This window comes from Oncorhynchus keta, unplaced genomic scaffold, assembly GCF_023373465.1.
Source record: "Oncorhynchus keta strain PuntledgeMale-10-30-2019 unplaced genomic scaffold, Oket_V2 Un_scaffold_4321_pilon_pilon, whole genome shotgun sequence".
NCBI lineage: Eukaryota > Metazoa > Chordata > Actinopteri > Salmoniformes > Salmonidae > Oncorhynchus > Oncorhynchus keta.
The window spans coordinates 272,378-285,598 of NW_026290939.1; the positions used below are offsets into that span (position 1 = coordinate 272,378).

The following is a 13,221-nucleotide window of genomic DNA, read 5'->3' on the forward strand; positions in this document are numbered from 1 at the left end:
CCTATAGACTAATACTGTCCTATCCTATAGACTAATACTGTCCTATCCTATACATGAATAATACACTGTCCTATCCTATACATGAATAATACACTATCCTATCCTATACATGAATAAAACAGTGTCCTATCCTATACATGAATAATACACTGTCCTATCCTATACATGAATAATAATACCGTCCTATCCTATAGACTAATACACTGTCCTATCCTATAGACTAATACACTGTCCTATCCTATACATGAATAAAACACTGTCCTATCCTATAGACTAATACACTGTCCTATCCTATACATGAATAAAACACTGTCCTATCCTATACATGAATAAAACACTGTCCTATCCTATACATGAATAAAACACTGTCCTATCCTATACATGAATAAAACACTGTCCTATCTTATACATGAATAATACATTGTCCTATCCTACACACTAATAATACACTGTCCTATCCTATACATGAATAATACATCGTCCTATCCTACACACTAATAATACACTGTCCTATCCTATACATGAATAAAACACTGTCCTATCCTATACATGAATAATACATTGTCCTATCCTACACACTAATAATACACTGTCCTATCCTATACATGACTAATACTCTGTCTTATCCTATACATGAATAATACACTGTCCTATCCTATACATGAATAATACACTGTCCTATCCTATACATGAATAATACACTGTCCTATCCTATACATGAATAATACACTGTCCTATCCTATACATGAATAATACACTGTCCTATCCTATAGACTAATACACTGTCCTATCCTATAGACTAATACACTGTCCTATCCTATAGAATAATACATTGTCCTATCCTATAGACTAATACATTGTCCTATCATATAGACTAATACACTGTCCTATCCTATAGACTAATACACTGTCCTATCCTATAGACTAATACACTGTCCTATCCTATACATGAATAATACACTGTCCTATCCTATAGACTAATACACTGTCCTATCCTATAGACTAATAATACACTGTCCTATCCTATACATGAATAATACACTGTCCTATCCTATAAACTAATAATACTGTCCTATCCTATACACTAATAATACTGTCCTATCCTATACATGAATAATACACTGTCCTATCCTATACATGAATAATACACTGTCCTATCCTATACATGAATAATACACTGTCCTATCCTATACATGAATAATACACTGTCCTATCCTATAGACTAATACACTGTCCTATCCTATACATGAATAATACACTGTCCTATCCTATACATGAATAATACACTGTCCTATCCTATACATGAATAATACACTGTCCTATCCTATACACTAATAATACTGTCCTATCCTATACACTAATAATACTGTCCTATCCTATACACTAATAATACACTGTCCTATCCTATACACTAATAATACACTGTCCTATCCTATACACTAATAATACACTGTCCTATCCTATACACTAATAATACTGTCCTATCCTATACACTAATAATACTGTCCTATCCTATACACTAATAATACTGTCCTATCCTATACATGAATAATACACTGTCCTATCCTATAGACTAATACACTGTCCTATCCTATACATGAATAATACACTGTCCTATCCTATAGACTAATACACTGTCCTATCCTATACATGAATAATACACTGTCCTATCCTATAGACTAATAATACACTGTCCTATCCTATACATGAATACACTGTCCTATCCTATACATGAATAATACACTGTCCTATCCTATACAATAATACACTGTCCTATCCTATACATGAATAATACACTGTCCTATCCTATACATGAATAATACACTGTCCTATCCTATACACTAATAATACTGTCCTATCCTATACACTAATAATACTGTCCTATCCTATACACTAATAATACTGTCCTATCCTATACATGAATAATACACTGTCCTATCCTATAGACTAATACTGTCCTATCCTATAGACTAATACTGTCCTATCCTATAGACTAATACTGTCCTATCCTATACATGAATAAAACACTGTCCTATCCTATACATGAATAAAACACTGTCCTATCCTATAGACTAATACTGTCCTATCCTATACATGAATAAAACACTGTCCTATCCTATAGACTAATACTGTCCTATCCTATACATGAATAATACACTGTCCTATCCTATACATGAATAATACACTGTCCTATCCTATAGACTAATACTGTCCTATCCTATAGACTAATACTGTCCTATCCTATAGACTAATACACTGTCCTATCCTATACATGAATAATACACTGTCCTATCCTATAGACTAGTACTGTCCTATCCTATAGACTAATACTGTCCTATCCTATCTACTAATACACTGTCCTATCCTATACATGAATAATAATACTGTCCTATCCTATAGACTAATACACTGTCCTATCCTATAGACTAATACACTGTCCTATCCTATACATGAATAAAACACTGTCCTATCCTATAGACTAATACACTGTCCTATCCTATACATGAATAATACACTGTCCTATCCTATAGACTAATACACTGTCCTATCCTATACATGAATAATACACTGTCCTATCCTATAGACTAATACACTGTCCTATCCTATAGACTAATACACTGTCCTATCCTATAGACTAATACACTGTCCTATCCTATACATGAATAATACACTGTCCTATCCTATAGACTAATACACTGTCCTATCCTATACATGAATAAAACACTGTCCTATCCTATACATGAATAAAACACTGTCCTATCCTATACATGAATAAAACACTGTCCTATCCTATACATGAATAAAACACTGTCCTATCCTATACATGAATAAAACACTGTCCTATCTTATACATGAATAATACATTGTCCTATCCTACACACTAATAATACACTGTCCTATCCTATACATGAATAATACACTGTCCTATCCTATACACTAATAATACTGTCCTATCCTATACACTAATAATACTGTCCTATCCTATACATGAATAATACACTGTCCTATCCTATACATGAATAATACACTGTCCTATCCTATACATGAATAATACACTGTCCTATCCTATACATGAATAATACTCTGTCTTATCCTATACATGAATAATACACTGTCCTATCCTATACATGAATAATACACTGTCCTATCCTATACATGAATAATACACTGTCCTATCCTATACATGAATAATACACTGTCCTATCCTATACATGAATAATACACTGTCCTATCCTATAGACTAATACACTGTCCTATCCTATAGACTAATACACTGTCCTATCCTATAGAATAATACATTGTCCTATCCTATAGACTAATACATTGTCCTATCATATAGACTAATACACTGTCCTATCCTATAGACTAATACACTGTCCTATCCTATAGACTAATACACTGTCCTATCCTATACATGAATAATACACTGTCCTATCCTATAGACTAATACACTGTCCTATCCTATAGACTAATAATACACTGTCCTATCCTATACATGAATAATACACTGTCCTATCCTATACACTAATAATACTGTCCTATCCTATACACTAATAATACTGTCCTATCCTATACATGAATAATACACTGTCCTATCCTATACATGAATAATACTGTCCTATCCTATACATGAATAATACACTGTCCTATCCTATACATGAATAATACACTGTCCTATCCTATAGACTAATACACTGTCCTATCCTATAGACTAATACACTGTCCTATCCTATACATGAATAATACACTGTCCTATCCTATACATGAATAATACACTGTCCTATCCTATAGACTAATACACTGTCCTATCCTATACACTAATAATACTGTCCTATCCTATACATGAATAATACACTGTCCTATCCTATACATGAATAATACACTGTCCTATCCTATACATGAATAATACACTGTCCTATCCTATACATGAATAATACACTGTCCTATCCTATACATGAATAATACTGTCCTATCCTATAGACTAATACACTGTCCTATCCTATAGACTAATACACTGTCCTATCCTATAGACTAATACACTGTCCTATCCTATAGACTAATACACTGTCCTATCCTATAGACTAATACACTGTCCTATCCTATACATGAATAATACACTGTCCTATCCTATAGACTAATAATACTGTCCTATCCTATAGACTAATACACTGTCCTATCCTATAGACTAATACACTGTCCTATCCTATACATGAATAATACACTGTCCTATCCTATAGACTAATACACTGTCCTATCCTATAGACTAATACACTGTCCTATCCTATAGACTAATACACTGTCCTATCCTATAGAATAATACACTGTCCTATCCTATAGACTAATACTGTCCTATCCTATAGACTAATACACTGTCCTATCCTATAGACTAATACACTGTCCTATCCTATAGACTAATACTGTCCTATCCTATAGACTAATACACTGTCCTATCCTATACATGAATAATACACTGTCCTATCCTATACATGAATAATACACTGTCCTATCCTATACATGAATAATACACTATCCTATACATGAATAATACACTGTCCTATCCTATAGACTAATAATACTGTCCTATCCTATACATGAATAATACACTGTCCTATCCTATAGACTAATAACACTGTCCTATCCTATAGACTAATACACTGTCCTATCCTATACATGAATAATACACTGTCCTATCCTATAGACTAATACACTGTCCTATCCTATACACTAATAATACTGTCCTATCCTATAAACTAATAATACTGTCCTATCCTATAAACTAATAATACTGTCCTATCCTATACACTAATACACTGTCCTATCCTATACATGAATAATACATTGTCCTATCCTATAGACTAATACACTGTCCTATCCTATACATGAATAATACATTGTCCTATCCTATAGACTAATACACTGTCCTATCCTATACATGAATAATACACTGTCCTATAATATATGCCATTTAGCTGACGCTTTTATCCAAAGCGACTTACAGTCATGTGTGCATACATTCTACGTATGGGTGGTCCCGGAATCGAACCCACTACCCTGGCGTTACAAGCGCCATGCTCTACCAACTGAGCCACAGAAGGACCACCACCACCTCCTATCCTTTACATGAATAATACACTGTCCTATTCTATAGACTAATACTGTCCTATCCTATACACTAATAATACTGTCCTATCCTATACACTAATAATACTGTCCTATCCTATACACTAATAATACTGTCCTATCCTATACACTAATAATACTGTCCTATCCTATACACTAATAATACTGTCCTATCCTATACACTAATAATACTGTCCTATACACTAATAATACACCGTCCTATACACTAATAATACACTGTCCTATCCTATACACTAATAATACTGTCCTATCCTATACACTAATAATACACTGTCCTATCCTATAAACTAATAATACTGTCCTATCCTATAAACTAATAATACTGTCCTATCCTATACACTAATACTGTCCTATCCTATAAACTAATAATACTGTCCTATCCTATAAACTAATAATACTGTCCTATCCTATAAACTAATAACACTGTCCTATCCTATAAACTAATAATACTGTCCTATCCTATACACTGTCCTATCCTATACACTAATAATACTGTCCTATCCTATAGACTAATAATACTGTCCTATCCTATACACTAATAATACACTGTCCTATCCTATACATGAATAATACACTGTCCTATTCTATACACTAATACTGTCCTATCCTATACACTAATAATACTGTCCTATCCTATACACTAATAATACACTGTCCTATCCTATACACTAATAATAGTGTCCTGTCCTATACACTAATAATACTGTCCTATACACTAATAATACTGTCCTATACACTAATAATACTGTCCTATACACTAATAATACACTGTTCTATCCTATACACTAATAATACACTGTTCTATCCTATACACTAATAATACACTGTTCTATCCTATACACTAATAATACACTGTTCTATCCTATACACTAATAATACACTGTCCTATCCTATACACTAATAATACTGTCCTATCCTATAAACTAATAATACTGTCCTATCCTATACACTGTCCTATCATATACACTAATAATACACTGTCCTATCCTATATACTAATACACTGTCCTCTCATATACACTAATAATACACTGTCCTATCCTACAGACTAATAATACACTGTCCTATCCTATAGACTAATAATACTGTCCTATCCTATACACTAATAATACTGTCCTATCCTATACACTAATAATACTGTCCTATCCTATAAACGAATACACTGTCCTATCCTATAAACTAATAATACTGTCCTATCCTATACACTGTCCTATCATGTACACTAATAATACACTGTCCTATCCTATAAACTAATACACTGTCCTCTCATATACACTAATAATACACTGTCCTATCCTATACACTGTCCTATCCTATACACTAATAATACACTGTCCTATCCTATAAACTAATAATACTGTCCTATCCTATACACTAATAATACACTGTCCTATCCTATAGACTAATAATACTGTCCTATCCTATACACTAATAATACTGTCCTATCCTATACACTAATAATACTGTCCTATCCTATAGACTAATAATACTGTCCTATCCTATACACTAATACTACTGTCCTATCCTATACACTAATAATACTGTCCTATCCTATACACTAATAATACTGTCCTATCCTATACACTAATAATACTGTCCTATCCTATACACTAATAATACTGTCCTATCCTATACACTAATAATACTGTCCTATCCTATACACTAATAATACTGTCCTATCCTATACACTAATAATACTGTCCTATCCTATACACTAATAATACTGTCCTATCCTATACACTAATAATACCAAAGCAGTGGGAGGTAATGACCCGATTGTAATTGAAGGAGGAACTCGTTCTTACCTTATTAGATCCTAACCGTCTCTCTCTCTGCATCCCTCAGTGTTGGAGAGCTGGCTGGACTTCACTGGGGAGTTGGAGCCTCCGGACCCCCTGGCCAGACTGCCTCAGCTCAAACACCGCATCAAGCAGCTCCTCACAGACCTGAGCAAGGTGCAACAGATGAGCACCCTGTGTTCTGTGTGAGTTTGGGTTGGCCTGACCTAGGTAGAATCTGGCCTGTGTCTGGCCTGGGTTAGCATGGCAACAGCACTAGGCATCTGGTGTCATCACAGCACTTCACAGAGGAGAGTCCTATCCAAACCCAGGGTGAACCCCGTCCTCTCTCTCTCTGGCACCGAAGCACCACGTCTACTGTGGTCCATAAACTGTCAAACTGAGCATACCTTCTCCTCCTAGACAGACTGTGGGAGTGAAGCTTCAGTTGGCTCAATACAAGGGGGATGAATGGATGTATAGAGACCAACAGGAAAGAGTTGAGTCCAGTGGACTCTTGGTATTGGAAAGAAGGGTGTTTTGAGTTGGAATAACTGACAAGTATTGAGTTGATGAAATGGGACTTGTGGATGAAAAGTACCAGTTTAACACAGTGTTAGTTTGTAGGGCCCAGGACGTTTGTTGTTTTATCTAAGACTCCCTGTTATGAAGTGTCCACAACGTTTTCATAACCAGGAAATGAGGGTTGGTCCACGTACATTAAATCTGTTCACACGCATTCTATGATATAGCTGAAATTGAATTTAATTCAATTAGATTATTAAAATGCTATGAGATCACCTCGTCATGGGTCCGTCCCAAATAGAACCCTATTCCGTTTATTGTGCACTCCTTTAGACCGTAGTACACTACAGTATGTAGGGAATATATGGGGGCCATTTGGGAAACGACCCATCACTCTCTTGCCTCAGTAGGAGCGGAGCTGTGGAAGCCTTGCTTGTGTGATATATGAGTTCATGCAGAAACTAAATCACCGAGGTGAATGTTAGATGATATTGTAGCGAGCTTTAACCTGCCGGAAATCTGTTCTGTTTTGGAAACGTGGTCTGAAACTTGTTTGCCATGTTTTACTATTCGAGTTCCCCCTCAAGTTCACACTGGGGCGAGATGATTTGTTTAAAAAACCCAGTGCTAACATCAGTCATTTAGCGACCGCATTCTGATTTCATTTCAGGAATCTATTGCCACCTTTTACAATCGTTAACTTTCATTCTCTTTATGTGCCAAGTCTGAAGGTATGACCCACCAAGTTTACAATGTTAACATGGGGAAAGATATATATATATATATTTGACTGGTGTATATAATACACCCAATCCACAGACAGACATATGACTGTGTCTTCGGGATATCTCCATGACAACCACAGAAATGGCCTTGATATCACGGGACATCTGTGGCACGTTTGTCTCTGTGTGTATGTCCCGAAATGGCACCCTATTCCCTATGTAGTGCACTACTTTTGACCCTGAGCCCTATGGAGCCTGTTCAAAAAGTAGTGCACTGTGTAGGGAATAGGGTGCCATTTGGGGACGTAGCCTCTGTCTGTGGGGTTTTTGATGCTTTCAGTACGGCCCCAGTATGGCTGCTACGTCACATAACACCACAATGTCTTCGGGCTAAGGGGACACGTTTGACCTGTACCACAGTAAGATAAATTGCCAGCTGGATGTAAAATGCGTATTAAAAAAAAGCAATGTGTTGATTGCTGTTTTTTGGGTCATTTTATGTACAGTTTTTCTAACTGTAAAGATGAGGAAACATCTATAGAAATGCATAAGAGGATAAAATATACTTGAAGAAAAATGACTGTGTTTATTTAGCGTTTCTATTAACCTGTATAAAAAGTGTTTTAGAACCAGTCGGTAGGGGAGAAAACAAAGTAGATTTTTATTGACATATACCAGCTGTACATTAAGAGTTTATTTAAGACCTGTTCTTTGTGATTTACTACATGTACAATGCCATTAAAAAAAGATATTCTGGATATTTAATATATCGTCTTACGCTTATTATTTTAAATGATTATATTACAAAGTTGTTGTGTGCTAAACTGTTACACATTCAAATGTTAATTTGTGTTGTCTGTTGCTGGCCTTGTTTTCCATGTTTTATGTCATTAGACTTCAGAAACCTGTCGTCCGTTGGCTCTTGAAAGAGCATCATCCCGAAGGTGCAAGTCATGTTCACCTGGGTTGTATTTATTTGTGTAAACCGTACAAAAATGTTTTGCAACGTAAACAACAGTTTCTTATTGGACAAATTCAGATAGTCCCGCTTGACGTTTCTGTCCGTTTTCCTCCGATTTGGTTTCGAGGTTTCTACTGCATCCCAGGTCAAGTCTTGCATGACCAACTCCTCCCTTCTGATGGCTCTCTGAGTCTCAGGCTTGGCTGCTCCCACTAGAATGTTCCAGAACTTCCATTGTTCCAAACACACACGAGTGTTCCATGTTTGGCGAGTGAGGACCACGTGTGTCACACACTCCATCCTGAGTGCGGTGACAACCTAGGGGAGGATGACATTGCAGTTAACACTGATGGTATAAATCCAGAGGTTTAGTCCCAGTCTCCTCACAGTTCAACGGGCAGACTGACTGAGGAAGATGATGAGCCTGGTTCAGATCTCCTCCATGCTGCTGTGTTACCTCTGTCTGTCTCAGGGGAAGATTTCAGGTAAAACCTTTGGGCTCTTAGTTTATCTTGGGTTTTTGAATATTTCAAAGTTATTTTCAGCTGTAATTTAAACCTCTTTCTTATTATGCTTTTTATGTTTATAATTATTTGTATTTTGTATACCCAAACTATATATTCCAAACTAAATTAGTGGATTTGGCTTTTTCACCCTGTATAAAATCGAGCACAACGCCATGCAATCTCCATAGACAAACATTGGCAGTAGAATGGCCTTACTGATGAACTCAGTGACTTTCAACGTGGCACCGTCATAGGATGCCACCTTTCCAACAAGTCAGTTTGTATAATTTATGCCCTGCTATAGCTGCCCCTGTCAACTGTAAGTGCTTTTATTGTGAAGTGGAAACGTCTCGGAGCAACACCGGCTCAGACGCAAAGTGGTAGGCCACACAAGCTCACAGAAAAGGACCGCCAAGTGCTGAAGCGCGTAAAAATCGCCTGTCCTTGGTTGCCACACTCGCTACCGAGTTCCAAACGGCCTCTGAAAGCAACGTCGGCACAATTACTGTTCGTCGGGAGCTTCGTGAAATGTGTTTTCATGGCCGAGCAGTGATGAATCACGCTTCACCCTCTGGAGCAGTGGAAACACGTTCTCTGGAGTGATGAATCACGCTTCACCATCCGGCAGTCCAACGGACAAACCTGGGTTTGGCACTACCTACCCAAAAGCATAGTGCCAACTGTAAAGTTTGGTGGGAAATGAATAATGGTCTGGGGCTGTTTTTCATGGTTCAGGCTAGGGGAATGGTTCAGTGAGGGGAAAGCTTAACGCTACAGAAAACAATGACATTCTACACGATTCTGTTTCCAATTTTGTGGCAACAGTTTGGGGAAAGCACTTTCCTGTTTTTCAGCATGACAATGCCATCGGTGCACAAAGCGAGGTCACTAGAAATGGTTTGTCGAGTTCAGTGTGGAAGAACTTGACTGGACTGCACAGGTTCCTGACCCCATCAAACACCTTTAGGATGAATTGGAAAGCCGACTGCGAGCCAGGCCTAATCGCCCAACGTCAGTTCCCAACCTCACTAATGCTCTTGTGGCTGAATGGAAGCAGGTCCCCGCAATGTTCCAACATCTCGTGGAAAGACTTCCCAGAAGACAGGAGACGGTTATAGCAGCGAAGGGGGAGACCAACTCCATATTAATGTCCTTGATTTTGGAATGAGGTGTTGGACGTGCAGGTGGCCACACACTTTTGAGGATGTAGTGTATTTATTATACTATCATATAGGCTGTGTTTATGTTTCCTGTGTGTATGAGCAATATGCCTGTAAGCCAAAATACAACATCTTTAATTTCCCCACACAGAAATGGACACAGTTTCGAACAACTAAATTGTATTTGCTGCTGTTTTCAGAATATCAACTGGAGTCTGAGACCCTGAGTCAGTGTGAGTCTCTACGTGGTGGTAGTTCTGCCCGGCAACAAGACCATGTCCCCCAGTGCTCAGAGGACGGGCGATTCAGGTATACCTGACAGTGCTGTATATGACACAAGCTAACCAGGACGGATAAAGCTAGCCTGGACGGTAAAGCTAGCCTGGACGGTACAGCTAGCCAGGATGAGTAAAGCTAGCCAGGATGGGTAAAGCTAGCCAGGATGGGTAGAGCTAGCCAGGATGGGTAGAGCTAGCCAGGATGGGTAAAGCTAGCCAGGATGGGTAGAGCTAGCCAGGATGGGTAGAGCTAGCCAGGATGGGTAAAGCTAGCCAGGATGGGTAGAGCTAGCCAGGATGGGTAAAGCTAGCCAGGATGGGTAAAGCTAGCCAGGATGGTAAAAGCTAGCCAGGATGGGTAAAAGCTAGCCAGGATGGGTAAAGCTAGCCAGGATGGTAAAAGCTAGCCAGGATGGGTAAAGCTAGCCAGGATGGTAAAAGCTAGCCAGGATGGGTAAAGCTAGCCAGGACGGGTAAAGCTAGCCAGGACGGGTAAAGCTAGCCAGGACGGGTAAAGCTAGCCAGGACGGGTAAAGCTAGCCAGGATGGTAAAAGCTAGCCAGGATGGGTAAAGCTAGCCAGGATGGTAAAAGCTAGCCAGGATGGGTAAAGCTAGCCAGGACGGGTAAAGCTAGCCAGGACGGGTAAAGCTAGCCGGACGGTAAAGCTATCCAGGACTGTAAAAGCTATCCAGGACGGTAAAGCTAGCCAGGACGGTAAAGCTAGCCAGGACGGTAAAGCTAGCCAGGACGGTAAAGCTAGCCAGGACGGTGAAGCTAGCCAGGACTGTAAAAGCTATCCAGGACGGTAAAAGCTAGCCAGGACGGTAAAGCTAGCCAGGACTGTAAAAGCTAGCCAGGACGGTAAGCTAGCCGGAAAGTAAAGCTATCCAGGACTGTAAAAGCTATCCAGGACGGTAAGCTAGCCAGGACGGTAAAGCTAGCCAGGACGGTAAAGCTAGCCAGGACGGTGAAGCTAGCCTGGACAGTAAAGCTAGCCAGGACGGTAAGCTAGCCAGGACGGTAAGCTAGCCTGGACGGTAAAGCTATCCAGGACTGTAAAAGCTAGCCAGGACGGTAAAAGCTATCCAGGACGGTAAAGCTAGCCAGGACAGTAAAGCTAGCCAGGACGGTAAAGCTATCCAGGACTGTAAAGCTAGCCAGGACGGTAAAAGCTAGCCAGGACCGTAAAGCTAGCCAGGACGGTAAAGCTAGCCAGGACTGTAAAAGCTAGCCAGAACTGGTAAAGCTAGCCAGGACGGTAAAGCTAGTTAGGACTGTAAAGCTAGCCAGGACGGTAAAGCTAGCCAGGACGGTAAAGCTAGCCAGGACGGTAAAGAAGCAATTTCCCTGAATATGTCCCAAATGGAACCCTATTCCCAATCCCTATGTAGTGCACTACTTGCCTAAGGCTCCGGTCAAACGTAGTGCACTATGCCGGGAATAGGGTGCCATTTGGGAAGCGTGCCGCTGTTCCCTGCTCTCTCCTAACTGTTGTGTGCTCCAGACACGTCCAGTGCAGCGGTGCTGGTGGTGAGTGCTGGTGTGTGAACGCAGAGGGAGCTGAGATCTCTGGATCCAGACAGAACGGATCAGCTGTGTACTGTGAGCAGAACGCCCCTCTTCCTAAATATCTGTTTTAACAGTGAAACCACATTGGTGCCTGATGGGATGAATTCCCCCTGGGAACCCGAGCCAGGCTCATGTTGAACACTGGTAGACCTTTTGAGATGCACTATGTAAATGCTGTCTATCATCATTGACCTCTTCCTCCTCCTTTTCCTCACCCTCTTCCTCCTTTTCCTCCTCCTCCTCCTCCCACAGGTCTGACGTCCTGCCAGCTCCACAGACAGCAGGCCCTGCTGAGTGGCGATGCCCCCCTGGTGCCCCAGTGCCAGGCCTCTGGGGAGTACCAGGCGGTGCAGTGTGACAGCGCCCGGGGACAGTGCTGGTGTGTAGACCTGGAAGGCATGGAGCTCTACGGGACCCGGCAGAACGGAAAGCCTTCTCAGTGTGAGTTAGTTAGGAGCAGGATGACTTGTGTTGTGTATTGATATGTCATTTACCACCTACAGTATTATGTGCATCTGTTTTCTAATGGGTGACCCCCAGCGGGAATCGAACCCACAAATCCTGACGTTGCGAGTG

General features: G+C 39.6%; 2 protein-coding genes across 8 annotated transcripts in view; both read left to right on the forward strand.

The window, feature by feature from the left end:
* Positions 1-8,934, forward strand: part of phf20l1 (PHD finger protein 20 like 1) — a 78,862-nt gene extending 69,928 nt beyond the window's left edge. For all 7 annotated transcript variants that reach the window (XM_052516327.1, XM_052516328.1, XM_052516330.1 and 4 more), the window contains one exon: positions 6,987-8,934. In XM_052516327.1, coding sequence (XP_052372287.1) covers positions 6,987-7,129 — 143 coding nt within the window. In that variant the 3' untranslated portion in view covers positions 7,130-8,934. The remainder of the gene's footprint in view (positions 1-6,986) is intronic.
* The window catches only part of tg (thyroglobulin), a gene marked incomplete at its 3' end in the record, with an annotated part of 58,773 nt that continues 52,938 nt past the window's right edge, over positions 7,387-13,221 (forward strand). The window contains 5 exon segments of the mRNA XM_052516411.1: positions 7,387-7,439; positions 9,542-9,615; positions 10,997-11,105; positions 12,581-12,678; positions 12,898-13,086. Of these exon segments, the coding sequence (XP_052372371.1) occupies positions 7,387-7,439; positions 9,542-9,615; positions 10,997-11,105; positions 12,581-12,678; positions 12,898-13,086 (523 nt within the window).